This window comes from Staurois parvus, unplaced genomic scaffold (assembly GCF_062004578.1).
Source record: "Staurois parvus isolate SC_StPar_1 unplaced genomic scaffold, SC_StPar_1.0 ptg000476l, whole genome shotgun sequence".
Classification (NCBI taxonomy): Eukaryota; Metazoa; Chordata; class Amphibia; order Anura; family Ranidae; genus Staurois; species Staurois parvus.
The window spans coordinates 4,996,444-5,021,574 of NW_028318272.1; the positions used below are offsets into that span (position 1 = coordinate 4,996,444).

The 25,131-nt window shown below is 41.7% G+C and overlaps 1 protein-coding gene across 1 annotated transcript in view; it reads left to right on the forward strand.

The window, feature by feature from the left end:
- The first annotated feature begins 293 nt into the window (after window positions 1-293).
- NKD1 (NKD inhibitor of Wnt signaling pathway 1) overlaps window positions 294-25,131 on the forward strand; it is a 139,070-nt gene continuing 114,232 nt past the window's right edge. Inside the window, exons 1-3 of the mRNA XM_089689487.1 lie at window positions 294-504; window positions 650-682; window positions 6,820-6,926. Of these exons, the coding sequence (XP_089545613.1) occupies window positions 480-504; window positions 650-682; window positions 6,820-6,926 (165 nt within the window). The 5' untranslated portion in view covers window positions 294-479. The remainder of the gene's footprint in view (window positions 505-649; window positions 683-6,819; window positions 6,927-25,131) is intronic.

Here is a 25,131-nt window from a genome sequence, read left to right on the forward strand (position 1 = left end):
CCATGAGTCAGCTACTACAGGATTGGTCAAAAAACAAAAAAGAAAAACAATCCAAAGTGAATATTACTTGATTAGCAGAGGTCCCTAGAAGTTATTTCAAGGGATCCTCCATGTTGTAGGAAAATGCTGGGACAGGCGGTGGAGGTGGTTTGATGGTTGTATCAGTTATTGGGAGATGAGTTGGAGTCCAGGCACACCCCCATCCTCCCTCCATTCACACAGTGTCTCTCTCCAGCTCCTCTCCCCCTCCCTGCCCTGTGTCCCCCTCCCCCTCCGGTGGCCCCTCCCCCTCCTCCTGTGTGCTGTGTCTGGCTCTGGTGCTGGGCTCCGTCTGTAGTCGGCAGGCTCCTGGTCTATGGGGTGTCAGCGCTCCTAGGAGCAGCCGGGATCGGAGGAGCGGCGTGTGCGGGATTTAGGGGGCCGATGGATTGTCCGATGTCTGGATTGTAATGTGTGTCTGATGTGGTGGATCCCGAGAGATGGGGAAACTTTACTCCAAGCACGGTGAGCGATGTGTGGAGGGCTGGCTGTGTGTGGGAGGATTGGTTGGTGGGAGATCTGATCTTCTAATGGTGCTTTCTGATCTTCTAATGGTGCTTTTTGTTCTCTTCTCTCCTCCTGATCTTCACCCCGATCTCCCGACTGGCAGCTGCAGTTTGCAAACCCAGAGAAAGCCCTGAAGGTAGGAAATGTCATGTCCTCCTCACTTCTCTTCTTGTTTTCTGGGGGCCCCAGGGTGTCCTATAGGTCGGGGATCCATGTATCCTGATCACACTGCGCCTGGCTCCATCATGGTGGCCATACATGTAACCATCCTCCACCGATCGGATAATACAAACTATGAGTCATTGATCCATCCCGAGCCTCACCAAATGATTTAATCAAAGTTATTCTGATCAGTCTAGAATGATGGAAAAATCCGATCACAGGAAACTAAGACATTCGATACGATCGTTAGTGGTGATCACACACCTAACCATCTTCCACCAATCAGATAATACAAACTATCCAAGCTATGAGTCATTGATCCATCCCTAGTCAAACTAGATGATTTATTCAGTTATTCTGATCAGTCTGGATAGAAAAATCCAATCACAGGAAAGTAAGACATTCGATACGATCGTTAGTGGTGGTCACACACCTAACCATCTTCTGCTGATCGGATAATACGAACTATCAAAGCTATGAGACATTGACCGATTCCGAGCCTAACCAAACAATTTTATCAAAGTTATTCTGATCAGTCTGGATAGGAAAAATGCGATCAAAGGAAAGTAAGACATGCGATACAATTGTTGGTGGTGGCCACACACACACTTAGATTTTATGATATTAGATATATGTACAATTCAATCAAATCCATCAACAGGCAAATATCCATAACTTTTGATCCGATTTGATCAAACAGAGTTTTTTTTTTATTATTATTATTTAGCAGCACTGAGTTACTGTGTTCACATATGCGATTGTATTTTGATCGACCATATTATGAAATGACATTTCTGTGGGAACAGAGATCCGATTATAGCCTAAAAACCTATCCTAACTATCGATACAATCTGCTTCCCCATCTGTGGCATATGGATCAAATGGGTTGTCAACCATTGATGGTTATTACAGTCAATGAGAAAATAAATTTGTGTGTGTATGGCACAGCAAATGGTCTTTTCAATCTTCTAATCGTATTCCCAATGCCATTGATCGATTGTGTATAATTGATCTTTAGCCCACCACAACCGATCAACTTGTATTGATCAGAATTGCCACCATCTGTCACTTTGCTCTGTTGATTTTGTCAAATTGAACATCGATCGTTCAGCTTTATCAGACCAAATTAACCTATTGACAGTCCAGTTGGACACCATCACAGATTATGACCAATCATCATAGCCCACATAGATCATGCACTTGCCTTTATAAATGTAATTGCTGCCTTATTATGTATTGATTGATCTGTTGATCTCCCTATTGATTGATCTGTTGCTGGGAAAGCAGAATAGATCCTTGTTTGTTGCTTTCAAATCTGTATAACTGGATCATCTAAACAACTCCTGCCAGGAAAGGTATTTGTAAACAACAGACTTCTAAAAGTTGGATAAAAGTTAGTAAATCAACTTCCGTCTAATGGTCACCATGGCAGAGGCTGGACTATTTATTCTTATTGTTGTTATTATTATGGGTTTTTTGTTGCACATTTTGCTGGTTGTGGTTTATTGGGCTGTTTTCAGATCTGTTATTCTACAAGTGAGTTTAGTTGGGTCTTCTTATTCTTTTGATCCATGCAATTGATTACTCCTTGGTTTCAGCCTCTTTCCAGCTCAGATTTTGGAATGTTGTTGAGGTTTCTTCATTACATTCAAAGCTTGTAAAGTTCCTGTTAAGTTGTCCCACCGAGTCTCGGTCCCATGCAGAGTATGCATTAGCTGCTCCTCTCCAAAGGCTACATTGACTGCTCTTATGTGTGTGATTGAAAACTGGCCAGAAGCTTGTGCCATGTGTTTTTGTGCAGCCCGGGTCACATTATCCTCCTGAGGGTCCCGCCTTTTAAGATTTGATCACATAGCTTCGGGTTGTCACCCCCTGCACGTTCTAAAGCTCTGCTTACCACTTTTATGTTGCCCTCCATGTGTTAAGTCTTTTTCGAAGTTTGTCACCTTTTTGTTTGGAGAATCTCTGGCCAGACCATCTCATGTGAACAACAAAGTCTGAATCGCTCATTATCGCTTAATTCCTAACTGTTCACATTTTCTGTCTGCCACAGAATATTCACAAGTTCCATAGTGTAGTATTGCTTCAACTTTAATAGCAGATTGTTCCCTAACGTTTCACTGATTTGGCCAGCTGCAACACATATGGACTTGGTTAAAACAAGGGCAAAGAGTCTTAAAGCTGAACTTCAGGTATGGATATTTCTCCATAGTTTCATTAGTTCAGCTTGGATCAATGTATGTGTACATATCACATACCTGGCCTATCACTGGGGAAGAGCAGAAGTACTGTAGTAGCTGCAAATATTACAGCAATCCTCGCTGGTTTCTGGGTTCTGTGCCTAGCAGCTGGACACGGGGTTGTTCGCTCAGCACAGGCGCCACTCAGAGAATGCCTTGCATTCTATTTATTTCAGGTACTTATACAGCGCTGTCAATTTACACAGCGCTTTACGTATATATATTGTACATTCACATCAGTCCCTAACCTTCAAGGGGCATACAATCTAAGGTCCCTAACTTACATTCATACATATACTAGGGCCAATTAACCTACAAGCATGTTTTTGGAGTGCGCTTACAATCTAAGGTCCCTAACTGATATTCATACATATCCATACTAGGACCAATTTAGAAAGGAACCAATTAACCTAGCAGCATGTCTTTGGAGTGTGGGAGGAAACCGGAATACCCGGAGAAAACCCACGCAGGCACAGGGAGAACATGCACACTCCAGGCAGGTGATGCCATGATTTGGTTTTGAACCAATGACCCTAGTACTGCCAGGCGGAGGTGCTAACCATTTTGCCACTGTGCATTCTCTCAACGAATCTAATTGGACAAAGCAGAGAGGGGGGTGGTGATGTCATGATTTCCACATTGCCCCATCAGGGAATGCCACGTATTCAGTGAGCACAATACAAGACGTTATCTGAATGGCGCCCATACCAAGCAAATGGGCTGCTGTGGTTACTGCACCAGGGCAGCCATTCGGCACAAGATCCGGAAGGCAGGGAGGATAACAGTAGAAATGGTGGCTACTATGGTCCTTCTCTGCTTCCACAGCGATCAGCTAGGTATGAAATATGCACACTTACATGGATCCAAGGTGGATCAGTGTAACTATGTATGGAGTTCAGCTTTAGAGTGACATGAAACAATATCCTTATCTATACACATCTACTACTTAATGGCCCTGTAATGTAGTTTTCATGAAATTCCTTCTTACTGTGATCTTCTTACTCCTTATAACATCTTCCGTGAGCTCCAAAACCTCCCCTTTTCCCCCCCTCACTTCCATTTGTTTGCAACAGGCAGTGCAAGTTAGTTGTAGTCATATGCACTGCTCTATGCACACTACAAATCCCATAGGCCATCTGAGAGTGGACAGAGGAGGGTGGCTGTGTTCCTCCTTAAAGTGGGACCATTTTAGAGTGAATGTAACCAAGCTCTTACAGGAAGTCAGATCGCAGCAGGAAAACATATTTTTTTTTTTTTGGAGGAGAGCAATAGAAGGTACAGTTTGAGTTAGGATAGACTAGGATAGGTTAGACTTGAATAGTGTGTCTTTATACCACAGTTCAGGGTCATTTACGCCTTATCCCATACAACGGATTAGACATTTGCCTTTATTCTTTGGCCTAGTTGAAATTGCTAAATGGATGGTTTTTATTGGTTTCTGCTGGTTAGTGATCATTTTTACACTTTTATATATATCTTTAAACACCAGGGTGGATGAAATAATATTGAGTAAGAGATAAAGAAATCAAAGAGTTGGCAGGACATCAGAAGAAGCAGAACATGAACAAGCGGTGACACAATTGCAGAACTTTGTCTTTGTCAAGTGTTCATTTGGTAGCTTGTATATCTCTAAGGAACCCACTGAGCACTTTACGAAGACAAACTTCATACATACTGTTTGTTTTATATATATATATATATATATATATATATATATATATATAATTTTTTTTTTTTTTTTTTTTTTTTTTTTTTTAGTTTTTCTTGACTTCATTATTGTTTTGTATTGAATCATACTTTTTGTGTAAGTCACTAAGACTAAAGACTGAAAGCATTTCATTTTTGTAAGTATTTTCGAAGTGTCTGTCTTTGGATGTAGCTGGGAGTTGGTGATTTGGCTTTGTTTGGTTTTGCTGACCTGCAAACAAACTGCCATTGGACTGATGATCTGCCTAGTGATTTGCCGTTTGGTTTAATAGATGGGGACCTGATTTACTTTGTTTCTGTAGCAGAGACAGCGCCTGAATGATGGACTTGTGTTTGTGTGCGAGTGTTTGATCTGTGACTCTGTTCCCTGTCTAATCCCTTCATGTGTCAGTGAACCTGTAAGCTGGTTTTTACCAATGCTTATAGCTGATCTTTGAAATGCAAGCATCCTGTGATCTAGTCTAATGCCTTGGAATGTCTTAGATCAGTGATATGGTTAAAGTGTTTCCTTGACGAAAAAGAAATTTGTTATTGCATTGTATACTGTAAATCTTCCTTGATGACATGTGGAGTAGCCCTTAATTTTCGGTGCAATAAAGTGTTCACTGGGTCATGGTGACTTCAGGAGTATTCCTGGGAGTGGACGGTCAATGGCAGTCTGTGCGTTTTTATTTTATCTTTTATGTAAAAGTTCTTGTCATTGATTGTAATTGTACATCAATTGCTAACATTGGTTGGTGATTAGACTGTTACCAAGTATGAGGTCAGTTTGGGAGATTTTCTAGTTTGTATAAAAAAGAAAACCGTCCTTTTACCTTGAGCCAAAGATAAGTGCACAGTAAGCTGTAGTCATGGCAGTACTTGCTTGTGAAACTGCATAAGGTTATCAGAGAAACCTATGGTCTCCCCCAGCGAATGTCTTGTGGTCTCATCTAAGAGGCAGTGCCATCTTGGCAGTAGTCCTGCCTTGGAGTTCTGCTGCAGCTTGGTCTTGGATTTATCAGTCATCCCTATTTCTTAAGTAGGTGCCTGGAAAGTTGTGGTGTCTAAGGGTGCAGTTGTTGAAGGTTTATGATGGCAATAGTCATGGCCAGGGTGCTCAAAGCTCCCGAGGTGAGCAGGTCTAGAACACCAGCATCTGTCTGTGGTATGCATGCACTCCCATGGCAGTACCTGTTTAAGGGATTGCCTCTCAACAGGTTTTTGTATGGCCATAGATGGCCACATGCATTGGAAGCGATTATTATGGTTTCAGGATTATTTGTTTCATCCCAAGGCTTCTTCACAGTGTTACCTAAAAAGCAGTGTTTTTAGGCATACAGGTCTTTACTTACAGAATTAAATTCAGCCCATTGTCTTCAATGTGCCTGTACACACAGGTGCTTAAATATGTGCTGCATATATATGAGCAAAAGAAATGACAGAAATCTGAGTTGCTGGGCAGTATTTTCCAGGTGTACAGACATGCATGCACATACCTCTACAAAAAAAAAAGTTAATTTTAAGAAGTTCAAAAAGCTAGAATTTATTTTACTCATGTATGCACACATATGCACAAAATGAATGCAAGAAAGTTTTTGGCCAGGAATACTGATGCTCATACATCCGTACCATGGGCAAGTACCCTAAAGAACGATTGGTTCACTAAATGGGCATTATGTTAAAAAAAAAAAAGTCCTTACAGCTATAGCTAATCAAGGGGCCATAGAAAGGCAGACATCTCAGCAAAAGCCATGAGGCGTCTGCTCGTTCTTGAACATCCCATGCACCTTCGGGACCATTGCGCTCATCTTCCCGATTAGCATGATGATGGAGCCAGTGCATGTACAATAAAGGCTTTGTTCCGTATTCTCTACATAAAACAGGAAGATCATTTATCTGTCTCCGAGAGATTTTCCAATATGATTACAATCACTTCCAGTGACTGGAAGCACTCAACACTGCACCTCTATCTGGGGAGATTGTTACAAGTGACAGTTCAGTCCATGGCATATCTTGCTTTTGTTGGACCATGTGTGGTCAGCCTCAGTCAATGGTTTTGACAAGATAGGGTGATAGAAAATGTATGCTATGTCATTAGAAGGAACTAGGACAGAGCGCTGAAGTATTTTTTTTTTCCCCTCACTTTTTCCTTGAAACCTCACTGCATTTCTGTCTTTTGTAGGTGACAGTTTTGCAGTAAACGCTTGCTTGACTCGGAAAGGGATAGAGGATTGGATTGCGAAGCAGAAGACTACCGCAGCTCCCAATCACAAGCCTGGGTGCAAAAGGGTAAGTCATCACCCTTCGTATTTATTTGTATATCGATCTGTTAATTTGGTGTTTTTTCCAGTAAAGCATTTCCATCCAGTAATCAGGTGAACATCACTCCTAATTTGTACCAATGGAGAGTGAACTGGGAATGACTGCAATGCCATGTGTTTAGATGTCTTGGAAATGCTGTTCTGTTTTAAAATGTGACCATAAAACCTTCTCTGGAATGGTGTAAAATGGCTGATATGTTGTTTAGACTATTTTTATATTCAGTCTTACTTAAAGTAGAAACTACTTACTAGTAGTTTTATTGGGATGGAAAGATAAATTGTGGGACTAAAATAAAACACTTTCCTGAAGAAATATACTACTTTGGACTTTTTCTTCTGCTGGCCATGTGACTCATGGACTAAGTGGTTGGTCACTTTGATTTAGAAAGGATCAAAGGCAGATCCTCCTCTTCAGCAGAGATCACGTGACTAAATGCCTAGGCTTTTTGTATATGTTCCAGCAAGGTTGTCAGCAGAACTTTGGGTTGGTCACTTTGATTTAGAAAGGATCAAAGGCAGATCCTCCTCTTCAGCAGAGATCACGTGACTAAATGCCTAGGCTTTTTGTATATGTTCCAGCAAGGTTGTCAGCAGAACTTTGGGTCAACCTTGCTCAACCACATTGTTTTTTATTTTTTTATCCCAGAGGAACCCTTGAAATTTTTCAGATCTTAGGGAACCTCTGCTAACAGTGAATACATCCATATCTCACAATGCTTCATTAGTAGGTTGTTGATAATATAAATTAAAAAAGAATGTGGTATCCCCAGGGTATATGACACTCAAGGTTGAACGTTTTTTGGGTTCCCTTGCATTGTTGCCAAGTTGGAGGAAGATTGCCTCTTTACGTAGGTGGTCACTTGGAATACTATCACCCCAAGAGAAACCTAATAAGATCATTTGTTACTTATATAGGAGAAAAGAGGAGAGGTTCCACTGGCTGCAGGTTACTTTATTTTTCCAGGTGACATTGACCCAAAACAATGCAAGCACCATCTGGCAGTCAATCCACCACTGCTTATTGCTTATGGAATCCCTAGCAATCTCTGGAGGAACCCTAATTGAGAAAGGCTGCTTTAAAGTGTATCTAAACCCAAGAACAAAAAATAACGGTATTGCAGCATAGCATAGATGTGGTGGCTGCATTTGTTTTCTTGTTTTTACACTTTTTCATTTATTTTAGCTTGGAGGTCATGCCATTAACATACTTCTTACCTGAGGGTGACAATGATACTGAGCAGCATTATCATCCCAAGACAAGAGGCATGTTAGAACTACATAACACCTCTCTCCTGCATAAAAGGGGAAGGTTTTTTTTGGAGTCCACAGAGATAGCAGGGAACAATGCTCACTGATAACAGTCCAGAAAGCAGAGCGCTATCTGGCTTTTTTCTTCCCACTTGTTCAACAGATATTATGAAAATAGTATATTTAACAGATCAAATGGAGCAAATAAGAGAAATTGGTAGCGTTAAACTTTTACCATAAACCTTAAATTACTGTTTGAGTAATGGTCCAGTATGTGTGTATATGTGTGTGTGTGTGTGTGTGTATGTGTGTATATATATATATATATATATATATATATTATAGTTTTTTTTTGTAACGGAGACAGTTATAATAGAAAAAGCAAAGAGTTCAGTAACTCAAAAAAACCTTATAATCACTTAACTGTTCTGGTCTCTATTAGTTGCTTCTTCCTTTTTTTTTGTTTTTTTGTTTTCAGGATCAAGCTGTGTGTATATATAATAAAGATCTATGAATGTAATAGTTTCTTGCTTTTTGTTAGTGATGCGCCTTTCCTCGGAAAGTGATATTTCTTATACGTGTTAGTAATATTTGGAGTCTATCGGCCTCACAAGATGTGGGTTTTGGCATAAATTCCAATTTTCTTTTTCGCTCCGTTTTTTGTTAACCCTTCCCAGGCCAGACTGACCTTGGAGCGCAGCGCATACCTGTGTGAGCTAACAGCTTGCACAGATGCATATCAGGCAAAAATTGGCATCCGTTTTCTCTCTGTGAAAGATGAAATCCTGTTTTACTACTTTGTATCTGTTCTGAATACAACTATGTGTCAGTCTTGTGCGGGAACATCACTTCAGCACATAAGCTGCTTCCATTTATCTGTTTGATTAATGACAGCTTTTTAAGCACTTCAGAAACTGGAGAAAGCAAATAAGTTTATCTGAGGGCTGGAAAATAGATCAACCCCACAACAAAAGATTTCATGGACAGATCATAGAGGTAGAAAGCTGTTTGAAAATACTTGTCTGCTTTGTCTTCTGAAGAAGAAGGAAGAAAAGAGGTGTCAGTTGTTTTATACAGAGATGAGCATGATAGTTTCACTTGGCTTGTGATAAGCACGGAATGTTGCTATTTTGTGAGTTTACAACTTCTTGTACGCATTCTTCTTTTTCTTCTTCCCTTCCCTTTTTTTTTTTTTTTTACTTCAGTTGTCTCGGAAATCAACCACTTACCAGTCGTGGTACACCTTTAAGGAACTGCCAGTATGACTAAAGGTACCCATAGTCACTAGTTGCCTGCTGCCTGGTTTTGACAATTTTGGCAGCATTGGGTGTTGACTGTGGTATTTATGGCCAATTTTAGACTACAGCAGACATGCCGAGCTAATACATTGTTGCCCAGGAAACGATCGGCAGGGACTGTCTGCTAAAATTCCCTTCCGATACCTGCTGTTTTTATAGAATAACTCAGACACTGAGCATGTTTGCTGAATGTATATGTATACTGCTCCAGTGGAATCATTCATGTCCATGAACTGATCTTAAGGCTGTATTCACATTTTAGTACTATGTGAAAAAGAAGTGAGCGGCACTTGTGATGCTATTCAATGTTAATGGCACCCCAAACACACCAAATGTGCAAAGCTCAAAAAGGTGCCTGAGCTTCCCTGTGGTGTGTAGGGCAGCCCATCAATATCAATAGGCTGCCCTATGCACGAAGCATGACAGTGTGCAAAAAAGGTGCATATGCCCAACACCTGACATTGTGTAAATAGGAGCAAAGTGTATTTCCACTTTTGCTGTCAAATAAAACCCCCACTATGTGTGTTCTCACTCTCACACAGCCTGATAATTTAAAGGATAAGTTCACCCTTTGTAACATGTTACTGTAGCACCAGCCCCCGAACACCCCCCCCCCCCCAATTCCCTGTTTTGACAGCAAGCAGGGGATCTTCTTCCCCCCACTCGTCACAATTTAAAGAAGATGTGGCTGTGTGGGGCTCCACCCTCCTGGCCGCATCATTCATTCACAAAGTTCTGTGAATGGGAAAACTACAAGTATCTACAGCCTTTGCGACTGCCTGTAGTTCTCAATGAACTACCATGGCAATGTTGAGCGCTCTGTTAGTTCATTGTTTCTTCTTCTCAGTGTGAAACTGGGCAGACAGCTTACACTGACAGTTTGTAGCAGTCCTGCTGGCACCTGCCATCTGCTGATCGCAGGTGCAATGCTTTACAGGCTCCTACAATAGTAGTATTATTATTATTATTAATACTTTTTTTTTTTAAATTGAACTTATTTAAAAATATATATTACTTGCCTTTTTAGGTGTTTATTTGCAGCAGGCCTTGGGCAGTCTGTATATTTACAATGAGGGGAAATTCAGTCTGTCCCCACTGACAAAGAGGGACACACTGAGCTTCCTTGCATTAACGTACAATGCAAAAGCTCAGCTATTAGATCTTTAACTTTGTTGGGATAGTGTTCAAATCTTTTACAACTGATGAGATCTGGCAGTGCAGACAGAGTTAATAACGGTAAACATTAAAGTGGAATTTAACCCATCTATTTTTAACAGTTTAAAAACACAGTTGAATTCTCGGCATACCCGGAATGCTAACTAATGCATTTTCTTTGCTCTCAACCACACTGTCAAACCATCAAATGGCTGGTGGCATAACTGATCACATGTGCAGTTGCAGATTCAACAGAGGCAGGTCCTTGGCTGAAAAGGATAGGAGGGTTTAGTTCCACTTTAACTTTCTATCGCTCTTAAAGCAGACTTAACAGTCTTACTGAGTAGGAAAATAAAAAGTAGGACTAATATATGTTTTTTGTTTTTTTTGTTTTTTTAGAGAAAAATGCTGCTGTTGACTTGTTCTTTGCTGGCCATATGACTCAAAGACTGGGCAATTAGTCACATACTTTCTGTTATGGAAAGTTCGAGACTAAGTTTGGATTTTTTTTTTTTTTTCAGTCCAAATTTAGATCACATCTTCTTGCAGTCAAAGTTCAAACCCTCTAACAAATTGCAATGCTTTTGACCAGCATAACGTTGTATGGTTAATATAGAGTTCTATACACCATGAAATTAACTCTACCTGACTGTCTCGGTTTTTGAAGTTCACCTACCAAAAAGGGAATTATAAAGGCTGCCATTGTTGACCTCTCTTTATAAAATGGAAGTTGCCAAGCTGTCATGACATTCCAGTGCTTTGTTTTTTTGATTTGCTAACTAAAAAAGAGAGCTTACAATTTGGGAATTCTGACTTCATTAGCTTTATACTCAGGAATATTGAAGTCACGCATAGCCAAGCAGCTAGCATTTTCAGAAGAAGGGCAGAAGTGTCAACCTGTCCTCTTGCAACCAACACTCTTGAAAGCAGACCCTTAAGAGGTGGGAACTTACTTGATTATGGCTACTTAGGTAACCATAGCACCCAACAACTCTCTCTCTCTCTCACTCTCTCTCTCTCATTTGGAGGGACGTCACCTTCTGATGGAGCAAAATCCAACTTTCCTGCTTGGCTGTCCAAATTTTAGTCTGAGGTATAGACCTTTGTAAAGAGAAAAAATGCACAATTTACCCAAAACATTATACAAAATTACAAATTTCACCAAAGCCAGAATAAAGATTTTTTTTTTTTCATAAACACTTTATAGTCTATGAAACTGATGAGGGTGTGGGGGGTGGGGCTTATCCTTTACCTATAGAATGTGTGCAAAAAAGGTCTCCCTCACAGATAGTTTGGGTGGATTAGCTTGACAACTTTTTTTTTTTTTGTAGCATATTTTTCATATTAGATGATTATTCTTATTGTAATAAGCAGTTATACAGTCTTTGTATGAATGGCTATTGAATTTCTGATTTATAATGGATAAAATAGTGATAGTGGCTAAAGCCTAGCGCACATGATCAGAAAACCGTACAAAAAATACCCCTTTCAAAGCAATCTTATGATATTCTGATCGTTCGTACACAGCTTTCGTCTGAAATTATTTGAAGGCACAAGCAGTTTTCATCCGAAAATACAATACAAATACATTACTTTCAAATGTTCTTTCTGCCATACAAGAATTTTTGTAATTTTAGTAACCTCTTCACTTTCGATATGAGACTAGCATGCAAAAAAAAACAACAAACAAGCAGATGATCATTCATCTGATATTCTCACTGTGTGTACGGGGCTGTCATGGAGTGCCCGTGCCTTCCCCACTCCCCTTTGCCTGTCCCCCTGCCTGTCAGTTCATGACGAGCGGGGTCTGGGCACACAATAGGGGCAGTTCATGACAAGGGTGGTCTGAGCACACAATAGGGACAGTTCATGACAAGGGTGGTCTGTGTGCACACTAGGGACAGTGCATTACAAAGGGGGTCTGGGCACACAATAGGGACAGTGCATGACAAGGGGGGTCTGGGCACACAATAGGGACAGTGCATGACAAGGGGGGTCTGGGCACACAATAGGGACAGTGCATGACAAGGGGGGTCTGGGCACACAATAGGGACAGTGCATGACAAGGGGGGTCTGGGCACACAATAGGGACAGTGCATGACAAGGGGGGTCTGGGCACACAATAGGGACAGTGCATGACAAGGGGGGTCTGGGCACACAATAGGGACAGTGCATGACAAGGGGGGTCTGGGCACACAATAGGGACAGTGCATGACAAGGGGGGTCTGGGCACACAATAGGGACAGTGCATGACAAGGGGGGTCTGGGCACACAATAGGGACAGTGCATGACAAGGGGGGTCTGGGCACACAATAGGGACAGTGCATGACAAGGGGGGTCTGGGCACACAATAGGGACAGTGCATGACAAGGGGGGTCTGGGCACACAATAGGGACAGTGCATGACAAGGGGTGTCTGGGCACACAATAGGGACAGTGCATGACAAGGGGGGTCTGGGCACACAATAGGGACACTGCATGACAAGGGGGGTCTGGGCACACAATAGGGACAGTGCATGACAAGGGGGGTCTGGGCACACAATAGGGACAGTGCATGACAAGGGGGGTCTGGGCACACAATAGGGACAGTGCATGACAAGGGGGGTCTGGGCACACAATAGGGACAGTGCATGACAAGGGGGGTCTGGGCACACAATAGGGACAGTGCATGACAAGGGGGGTCTGGGCACACAATAGGGACAGTGCATGACAAGGGGGGTCTGGGCACACAATAGGGACAGTGCATGACAAGGGGGGTCTGGGCACACAATAGGGACATTGCATGACAAGGGGGGTCTGGGCACACAATAGGGGCAGTTCATGGCTTCTAGGACACTCACGATAGGCGTCTCGCAGATGCTCAGCAGCAGGCGGCTTCCAGGGGGGTAGGCGACTTGCGGATGCTCAGCAGCAGGCGGCTTCCAGGGAGGTAGGCACCTTGTGGATGCTCAGCAGCAGGCAGCTTCCAGGGACAAAGTGGTCAGCAGACAGGGCGGCTTCCCAGGGGCCCAGCAATCAGCAGACAGGGGCCGCTTCCCAGGGATCCAGCGATCAGCCGGTAGGGACACAGTGGGCTTCAGCAGGTAGGGACACAGCAGGCTTGCAGGGTCTTGGCTGTGCGGGGTCTGTGCCTGGGATGGTTCTGACCTTTTGGGGGAGTCTCCTGCAGAGTGCTCAGTGGGGATGGCTGCAAAGGCCCGGTCCCCACCCGGACCTCCCAACGGAACAGCTGCGGCGGACAGCACAGAAGGGAGCTTGTCTCCGGTGGGCGCAGAGTGCGGGAAAGCCTCGTGCCCGCCGGGGGCGCGTGGAGACACCTTGGCGGCCCTTTGTAGGAAAGGTGCTAACCGCACCACAGGGGGCGTTTCCCCCCATCCTGCACAGCCCTTTGATGTAGGCTGGCAGGACGCGAGGAATCCGCAAGGGGAGAGGGAGGGGTGAAGGGACAGGCAAAGGGGGGTGGGGAAGGCACGGGCACTCCGTGACAGGGGCTTTATACATTTTTTTTCATAAATGAATGATGTCTATTTCAAACATTGTTAGGATATACTTTTTGTCACACTACAACTAAAATTCATCTGCACATGCTGAATTTATTTTAAAAGCTGCAGTGGCTTAGTGGTTAGCACTCTTGCCTTGAAGATCTAGTGTCATTGGTTCAAATCTCAACCTGCATGTAGTTTTCATGTTTTCCCTGTGTTTTTGTGGATTTCTGGGTACTCCAGTTTTCTTCCACATTCCAAAGACATGATGGTAGCCTAATTGGCGCCTGACTAAATGGGCTCCAGCATGTGCATATGACTTGGGTACCTTAGATTGTAAGCTCCTTGAGGACAGGGACTGATGCAATTATACAATATGTAAAGTGTTGTGTAAATTGTTGGTGCTATACAAGTACCTAAAAAATAAATAAATAGCCTTATTACTACGCCCAGCATTGCACAGATATTGCTGTCACATGACATCTCCTTTTATGGTGCAGTTATAACATCTTTGTCTCACGTTTTGGTCAGTGTGAAAGAACAAATTCCTGGCAATTATCTCATCACCAGCTACTGGTATATCATCAATACAACAAGCCCTTTGTTCTTTTTACACTTTTGTCTCAGAAAACACAGAGCACTTAGTGTTTGGAATTTCTGACTGCAGAAGGATTATAATGCTTACATTATATTTGGAGCAACTGCTTTTCTGTCTAATGGAAGAAGCGTGTGGACAAGTCTTGCAGCAATTCATCTTTCTTTTGAAGTCCTTGCTTGGAGCATGTTTATATTTTCTAATAAAGGGACTTATTTTTCTTTTTCATTTAGTGAGGAAAATGATTAGTGGTGAAATTGTTCTCCTGTATACTTTAATCAGTGCGGAAAAAAAAGTTTCTCTAGAACAAAAACTTGCTGTGCTAGCATACTTGTTTAAAAGAAAAGAATATGGTTTTAATCATGCTAGAGTTATGAGATTTGCAGCCTATGTAGCAATAGAACTGCAGATAAAGTCTGCTCTGCAAACTAACATTGTCTGGTTTATGATCCTTGCTTGCTGGAGGATACTAGGAAGTTTAGATCTGAATTTCTGGTGAGCTTAATTTTTTTTTTCTCTTTTTATGTTGCTGCATTTCTTTGTAGCAGAAAAATAGCTTTGACTGCCTTTGTTGTACACAGTGATTTGTTTTGTCTGGAAGCATGTAATAATCTTACCATCTGATTTCTGGGGATCAATTTTTCTAATGGCGAGTTGTTAAATTGGTAGAAAATTCCATAACTCTCTCTACTGCTCAGTCAATATGACCAGCTTTGGACTGGGTTACATTGGAGAGGCACCAGAGGAACCGATAGTGAGGGACAACCCTTTTTGAGCAGCAGTAGTGATAGGTGGCAAGTCAGTGGGTGCCCAGCAAAGTCGGTTAATGGAAATGGTCATGGTAACCTAGATTGATGAGTGTGGCTTAGGTCTTAACAAGTATGGTAGAATATGTACCAGCTTTGATCTAAAATCTTTTTATTTTGCTTTCAGCTTTATGATGTATGACAGTTTAAGTGTATTATTGCTGCTGCTCACAAGACTGCCAGGTCTTTGTAATTTTCAGGCATTGCCAACATGTTCGAGAAGACTGTTAGTATTACTTGTGCTGGTATATTTTTTGGGGTCTTCTATAACAACATGTTTCTCCTTCTCCTTCTCCTTTTTTTTTTGTATATTACTCATCCTCAGCACAGTAAGGCTTTTTGACCATCATCAGTGCAATGTATGGAAACCATAGCTTCTATGGAGTAGGGCTTGGGACCCAAGAAGAAAATATAAACATTCAAGTTATGGTGAGAGGGGAATCAAAAAGTCCTCCAACTGAATCAGTGGATAGCACAAAAAAGTCTTCTTAGACCTGAAAGTATTCACATTTCACATCCCATCACATATTCCAAAAATAAAAGGATAATTCCTGATTTCAGGATGTTGGCAAGGACCATGCAGATCATTAAGACCCATCCATCACATGCACATGAAAAATTAGTGTATAGTGAAGATATAGCCTCATATTTAAAGAGTCATCTATTCCAAATTGCATACAGCTGTTTTTGGCCATCTTCAGTGCAATGTATGGAAACTATGGCTTCCATTAAGTAGGGCTTGGGACCTAGCAAAAACACAAGAAACACAGCGCCTCTAAGTATAGAATGTAGAACAATATATTTCTTAAAAGTAAGTGTATCAGCTCTCATATTAGTGCAATAAAACAGGCTCATTGGGGTAAGGTGCGGTATGTCTGTCGCCAAGTAAGTATGATGCTCTGGAGAAGAAGAGGATCCCGGGCCGGTCAGCAGGAGGTGCTGCATGGAGTGGCATAGATGGTGAAGCCAGCTGGGTCTCTAGGAAGTCTGGAGCTGGTGGTGTCAGCGTCTGACGTCATCAGGATGCAAAGCATTTCAGAGCTTGCACTGGAACCAGCGTGGACCGCCACACTGTTTCATCAGGCATAGGTTGAGCATAGGAGTAGGGAGGGGAGAGAGAGCCCGGAAAATATGACCACAGATTAAGCTGTCAAAAACAGAAAATATGGAATAACATTGGACATGTTGGATCCTTGATCTTCTCCCCCAAAAAAGGCAGTTCCACTGCTAGTAACCCGATAAGATCCAATCTTACGCAAACATATGTTTATCAAAGGGAGAAAGGAGGAGACCTACACTGAACTGTTCTGCTCTTTTATTGAAGAATCCCGCATGCTTACTTCCTTGAATTCTGTGACACGTTCCTTGTACCCTGTTTTTGTTCTGAAGAATCTGTGTGTTCCACTGTGTCCTTGCAAGATTGATTCCTGAATGGAAGGGTCTGCGCTCGTTCTAACCACCTGGTGCACCAACTGTGTTCTAATGCTGGGACCCAGCAAAACAGTGTAACTATACAGTGTAACTATACTGTTGGTTGCAAAGGACATCCATAACCTAACCCTTTAACCTAGAACGTGTTACTTTTTCTCTACTAAATTGTATGACAGAACCAAACAAATGGACACTTAACCTGCCCATAACTCTTAGGAACATATTTATAAAGCAATCTGACATTCAGAAAACATTCTCTGCAGGTTAATCTCCCAGGTTCATGTGTCTTAAATGACAATGATTGATACAATATCAGCGAATGTTTGGTGAAAGTCATATTCATTGCTTTATAAAAAGAACTTTTAAAATGTACATCAGGGCAAAAAAAATATATGATTAGTAGATCTCTGAATATATGCACATTGCCCAATGTTTTATCCCTTTTAAATGCATTGCATGTACATTAAAATAAGAGTCAAAGTGCCAGGGATATAGTGCACTCCTATCTTCCTGTTTGAGCTTAACAAAGGGTGTCTTTTGAATTCCTAAGCATGTGGTGCCCACCCTGGCTATTTCATTTTTGATAGAGTGGGCATACCAACAAAAAAAAGGGGAATGCATAATAAAATTGTAGACATTTGATAATGGAAAAGGATTGGAGGGAGGCACTTGGGATTGGTGGTGGCAGTGGATCAGAATAGGACAGCAGGAGACACTGAGGGGTGGATTTACTAAAACTGGAACACTCAAAATAAATAGCTACCATGCACAGCTGCATCAGATTCTATTTATTTCAGGTACTTGTATAGCGCCATCAATTTACGGAGCTCTTTACAAACATATTGTACATTCACATCAGTCCCTGACCCTCAAGGGGCGTACAATCTAGCTTACATTCATACATACACATACTAGGGCCAATTTAGACAGGATCCAATTAACCTACCAGCATGTCTTTGGAGTGTGGGAGGAACGCAGAGTACCTGGAGGAAACCCACGCAGGCACAGGGAGAACATGCAAACTCCAGGCAGGTGGTGCCGTGGCTGTGATTCGAACCAGTGACCCTAGTACTGCCAGGCGGAAGTGTTAAACATTTGGCTTCTAACCTCCGCTTGTTTACTTAAGCTTTGGCAATGAAAACTGATTGGTTTCTATGCAGACATGAGTCTGATTTTCTACTCTCCAGCTTTAGTAAACCCCCCAAGGATTTATTTCAGGTACTTATGTAGCGCTATCAATTTACACAGTGCTTTACATACATTATATTGCCAAAAGTATTGGGACGCCTGCCTTTACACGCACATGAACTTTACTGGCATTCCAGTCTTAATCCGCAGGGTTCAATATTGAGTTGGCCCGCCCTTTACAGCTATAAGCTTCTACTCTTCTGGAAAGCCTGTCCACAAGGTTTAGGAGTGTGCCTATTGGAATGTTTGACCATTCTTCAAAAGCACATTTTTTAGGTCAGGCACTGATGTCAGACGAGAAGGCCTGACACGCAATCTCCGCTCTAATTTATTGCAAAGGTGTTCTATGGGGTAGAGATCAGGAATCTGTGCGGGCCAGTCAAGTTCCTCCACCCCAAACTCTTTCATCCATGTCTTTATGGACCTTGCTTTATGCACTGGTGCGCAGTAAGGTTGGAACAGGAAGGGGCCATCCTTAATTGTTCCCACAAAGTTGGGAGCATGAAATTGTCTTGGTATGCTGATGCCTTAAGAGTTCCCTATACTAGAGCTAAGGGGCCAAGCCCAACCCCTGAAAAACAACCCCACACTATAATCCCCCCTCCACAAAATTTTACACTTGGCACAATGCAGTCAGGCAAGTACCATTCTAGCAACCGCCAAACCCAGACACGTCCATCGGATTGTCAGACAGAGAACCGTGATTGGTCACTCCAGAGAATACGTCTCCACTGCTCTAGAGTCCAGTGGTGGCGTGGTTTACACTACTGCATCTGACGCTTTGCATTGCACTTGGTGATGTAAGGCTTGAATGCAGTTGCTCGGCCATGGAAACCCCTTCCATGAAGCTCTCTATGCACTGTTGTGCTAATCTGAAGGCCACACGAAGTTTGGAAGTCTTTAGTTATTGACTCTGCAGACAGTTGGTGACTTCTGCGCACTGTAGCATGTGCTGACCCCGCTCTGTCTTTTTCCGTGGGTTGCTGCTGTTCCCAGTTGCTTCCACTTTCTTGTTCAAACTTTTTATTGGTATCAAAACATAAGGGTAAAGACAATAATTGTAGGCAATAGACAGCATATTGACAACAGAATATCGGGAAAATGTATGTACAGTATTACTTTCTTCAAATAAAGAGGGAGAGAAAGAGTCAAGGTAACAATGTAGTATAACTTATGTTGTTAAATATATTAATAAGAAGGAAAAAAAAAAAAGGGAAAAAAGGGGGGGGGGGTAAAGGAAGAAATATAGTAGCAATAGGTAATAACATGTCAAAAAGAGTTTGTTCAGTGGGGATAAAGACTCTCTAGAGCTACGTGGGGAGTTAGGGGGAGACAGGGAACGACCAAGGAAAAGGGAGGGAGGGAGGAAGAAGGGTGGTGAGGAAGGTGGTTCCATGATTTGTGGGGAAGAGTGAAATTAGGTTGTTTGCCTGGCTAGGGATGGTATCAGGAAAAAGCGGGAGATTTGTTGCTTGTGTATCAGGGTAGAAGGAGGGATTCATCAAAATTTTGCGGGAGGAAACACTCTACCCAGGGATTCCAGACATTCAGGAATTTAGGGATTGTATCGAGAATTGTGGCTTCAATCTTTGCATGTACCATGGCTTGCATTACTCTGATTTTGACAGCAGCAATGCTTAAGGTGGGGGTTTTCCAGGATTTTGCAATGACCTGTTTGGCTGCTGTGGTTATTTGCAGGAAAAGTTTGAATTGTGGCGAAGTTACTCCAGGAGGGCGTAGATTAAGAAGGGCTGTTGTCGGATCAGGTTGAAGCAAGTTTGCAAGTTTGGATAACAGAGCATAAACACCAGTCCAGAAACTATGGGCTATCGGGCAGTTCCACCAGATATGATAGTGTGTACCCGGAACTTCTTCCACTTTCTAATAATACCACTAACAGTTGACCATGGAATATTTAGTAGCAAGGAAATTTCATGGATGGACTTATTGCACAGGTGGCAACCTATCCCAGGACCACGCTTGAATTCACTGAGCTCCTGAGAGCGACCCATTCTTTCACAAATGTTTGTAGAGGCACTCTGCATGCCTAGGTAATTGATTTTATACACCTGTGGCTATTGAGGTGATCGGAACAACTAAATCCAATGATTTGGAGGGGTGTCCCAATATTTTTGACAATATAGTGTATATATTGTACATTCACATCAGTCCCTGCCCTCAAGGAGTTTACCGTCTAACTCACAGTCATACATATGCATACTAGGGTCATTTTTAGACAGGAGGCAATTAACCTACCAGCATGTCTTTGAAGTGTGGGAGGAAACAGGAGTACCTGGAGGAAACCCATGCAGGCACAAGGAGAACATGCAAACTCTGTGCAGGTAGTGCTGTAGGTGGTATTTGAACCAACGACCCTAGCGCTGCAAGGCGGAAGTGCTAGCCACTTAGCCACTGTGCCGCCCATACCCTAATGTAGTTATTTTAAACTTAACTTGACCAAATCTGAGAAATGTTACATTGTGCTAATATTCTCTGTGTATTTGAGTAAACCCTTTTGGACCTACAGATAGGTAAAAAGACACCATATGCTGTTGTTGTTTTTTTTTTTTTTTTTCAAATTCTCAAATCAGAAAATGAGCTGTATGTAAAACATAAATAAATGATAAATTATCTTTTATGCGAATGCAGTCAATGGTTTGGATATTATGAAACTATATTCAAAGGTCTTTTTACAAAATCTTATAATGCAGTAGAGTTTGAATGATTGCAACCTGAAAAGGATAATCCTGAATATTTTGAGCACTATGAAAGTTTAATTAACGAGAGTCTAGCAGGATGTTAATAAGTTTTTTTTTTTTTTTTTTTTTTAAATAGAAATGTCAACAGTGTATGCAATTGAAGGCTGACAAAAAGAACCTGACTTGTATTTCTGAGGACGGGGTTCCAAAATAGACTTTGCTACTATTTATTTTCCAGATTAGTATAAAGCAAAGTCCTTGATTTTTTTTTTTTTTTTAAGTACTATTTGACAGGGAGGGTATTGAATTTATAGAAATGCCGCCCAGTAGACTGCTATGAAGTCTAAATTCGTACGAAGAATGTGAAAACACTTTGAATAGTTTTGGCATTACTGCTGTCCCAAATATTAGAGGTCAAAGATCACATATTTTGTGAAGGTTAGCGTTAAGTGTAGTATAACCTAGAACACTTAATGTGTTATACATGCTTTGGCCTGCCTCTTATTTTCAGGTTTTATAATATTGGTGTGACTGACAATGCAAAGCGCAGTATTCAGCATGAGGTCATGTTCACAACAAGCGATTGCCTGCAGTGCTTTCTCCATTAACAATAAACACTTTGAAAGGGATCATGTTGACTCTTCCCAATTTTATATGAGCGTTAAGATCTAGTTTTTTTTATTTTAACATAAACCATGGAGCAGACTGAAATTATTGAAATGCCACCATTGTTTACGTCAGTTTCTTGTAGAGCACCCTAGGATCTGAAAAACCTGGGGTGCTGTATTATGCAATTAGCAAGAAGCTTCCATAATCACTGGCTCTTACATCCCTTCTACTTCACACGCCTCACTGTTTGGTAATAAACCACCCATCATGGTATTGGAGTGATAGTGAAGCAGGGAGAGTGAGCGGGACTAGGGTGCAAAGCATTTCCAGCTCTTGAGGACCATAATCCCTGCATAGTGTTTGCATTTTTTTTAATTTATAGTGCATAGGTATAAACTTCTGTAAGCAAACAATTCTGACTGTATAGGTTCCAGACACTTCCCCACGTTATTGAAAACTAGAAAAACAGGCTTAACATACTTATTTGCTGATGTGTTGGAAAATGTGTTGGCCTAATGTTTGCCTGTTTACCGGTCACTGTGCACCAGTTTTCTTGAGATTGGCTAAAATATGTTTATGGCAAGCTTTACCAAGAAACCTACTTATTTTTACCTATCTTTAGTTGGAGCTCACATGTTAGTAGAGCTCTTTGGTGCTGTGAATGTTCTTTGCTGCCTGTGAAGTGGTTAAGCATGTCAATGTTGTTTGCTTTCCACTTGGTGGGAATACCCCTTTAAAGGGACTAACTGCTCTTGAGGCATAATGAAGGGATTAATCGCACTGCCAGCAAAGTAACAATGCTGGATTCCAAAGAGTTTTCCCTGAGTGTTACCAGTTGTTTCTATAGGTTCAGTTCAGCTTCACATAGAGAAAGCTTGGGATATGGAGCCCCCTCCTCATAAATTCATTATTTTGGGCAGTGATGTGAAGCAGATGCGTTGGTTGACAGTTTGTTAAGGAACCATCTGGATTTCCAGCTGCTGATGTCCAGCTTCTCAAAGAGTGCTGCTTACTCTGCAGAAGATTTTTTATTAGCACATACTGTGTGCTGTCCACTATAGTATATATCATCTCCTTCGTCACACTTCTTTTGTAAATTCCAAGGATCCATATTCTTTAAATTCTTGATGTGCGGTACGGTATTCATTAACTTTATATGTAAAACATTTTCTGCATTCTAAAGCCAAGACATACATTTACATAAGGGCTGCAAAAATAATCATTGCTTGTTTGTGACAATAGTCCTGCAAACATATTTTGTGTCCGGCCACTGGGTTATGTAGAGTTGTAAATTATATTTCTTATTGTAGAGCGAGCAGAATTTTTAGAATTCAGAAGAGGCAGGGGTATGCAAAGGAAAAAAAACAAAGGGATTCAAAAGATTTTTTTTCTGTGAGTTGAACTAGAGCAGAGATTATTACCATTTCTTACTCTATCTAAAAACAGGGACCAGCTGAAATTCTAACCATCAATGGGCAGACTGCTTGTACCTAAGTCAATTGATTGCTTTGGGTACAACCAGCCTGTTGGATTTTCACATGCGATTTATTGTCAGCGGCTTCAGCCACCAGATTTGTGTTCTTCTGGCCGGGGCGGCATCCCGTATGGGGACACAAATGGCCTACAGGTATCAATATTAAATGAAGCATAATATTTAAAAGCTTTATTTTACTTAAAAGGTTAATTGTGATGAATACAGTTTTCCATATATGGGAAGGACTGAAAAAACACTTTATCCATACAGAACAGGCACTTCCACTGCAAGGCAGATTTAATCTTTCATCAGGTGCATAGTTACTTTAGATAGATTTCAATGATTTTGTGACTTATGAACAAAATATGCAAAGAAAGTTATTTTGTGTTTTCCTGGAGCTGTGCTTAAAAGAATAGACCTTTTTGCTATTGTATACAGAACCACTGTCCTTATTTAATAGCTATGATCTGATAACCTATGGTAATCTATAGCAATCAGTTAAACATTGCTAATGTCATTATGCAAGCTGATATTTAATTTGCTGCTGTAAACTACTATATCTTATGTTTTTAAATATTAGCAATCCAGTATGCATGGGCAACACAGTGGGTTAGTGGTTAGCACTCCTACTTTTCAGCGCTGTGGTCCTTGGTTTGAACCCAGTTGGGACACTACCTGTGTGACATTTACATGTTCTCCCGTTGAGAGACCTCCTAGACATCAAAGACCTACTGGGCCTAAATGGGTCCTAGTATGTGTAAGTAGCAGCCACTGACTGTGGATGACCTCCTCAAGGGCGGGGACTGATGTGATTGTATAAATCGTAAACCGCTGCATACATTTATGCATAGTTAAAGAAGAACTATAGGCATTTTTTTTTCATTTTGGATAGCTTAAGGGAAGGTTATAACCCGTCAGATTTTTTTTATTTTTTTTTTTTTTTGTCATCCATGTCTCATTGTGAAGATTTCCCTTCACTTCTTGTCCAATAGCCAAACGGGAAGTGAGAAGAAATCCCTGCAAGTTAAGGAAATTCCCATTGAAAGATTTCCCCTGTATTACTTTCCTGGGGACAACCCAAAATTTGGGATTTTCTTTTACTTTCACATTCAATGATAATGGTAAACAGCAAGAATGTGAGAGGGGGAATCTTTCTAATGGGGGCACAGACAGCATTAATCCATCTCCACTCTGTCCAAAACTAAAAAAGAAATTTTGCTTTTAGTTATAATTTAAGACTAACATTATCATGCTCTGATTCTAGATTAGATACCCAAAAAGGGAATGGTCTATGAAATATTCCTTTACCCACTTTTTTAAATTAATATGTAGACTATGGCAAAAAAAGTGACTTCCGCTAATGTCATGAACATCTCTTGCCACCCACGTAATGCATATTTGCGGTGACAAAGAGGGTGGGCTTCAACATATGCGGCAATGGTTGGTAGAGCTTTTTGTGTTGTGAACACACTTCCGACACAGCGACCAAACTGTCAAAGACAGCTCTCAGTCTCTGTTAACAATCAGTAGCTGATGGCTATCTATCATATGAGCACTGTGACAGCCAGGCACAGTGGTCATGTGATCAGCCAATCCTTTCTGCCCAGCCCTGGTGTCCCTTTTTAACAGGGTCATTAAGCAAGGGCTGGGCTGGAAGGGGTTAAAGTGTAAATTCACCGTATCAGAAAAAATTAAAGCGTAAACTAACACCTTAGAGCAGCAATGGGCAAACTACGGCCCGGCGGACCTTTTAATCCGGCCCGCGGAGCGTGATACTGTCAGGATGGCTGTCAGGATATGTGTAGGCGGGGCAGCGTGACGAACGTGAGGGAAGCTAGGCTCCTCTCACAGTCCCCCTGAAGACCGGTGTAGCATGAAAATCTGTCTCCTATGAGGATCTGTCCCCCTCGACGTATCTGCGCATGTGCCGGAGATCGCCGATCGGCTGCTAATGCCTGAAACTGCCACATGCGCAGATACGTCGAGGGGGACAGATCCTCATAGGAGACAGATTTTCATGCTACACCGGAACGGCGCGGGAACACGGCGAGAGGAACGCGCGGAGCAAAGGTAAGTGAATTGACACAGGGGGGACTTGGGGACTTAATATGGGGAATGAATTACTATAGGGGGGATGAATTACTATATGGGAGATGAATTACTATAGGGGGGATGAATTACTATAGGGG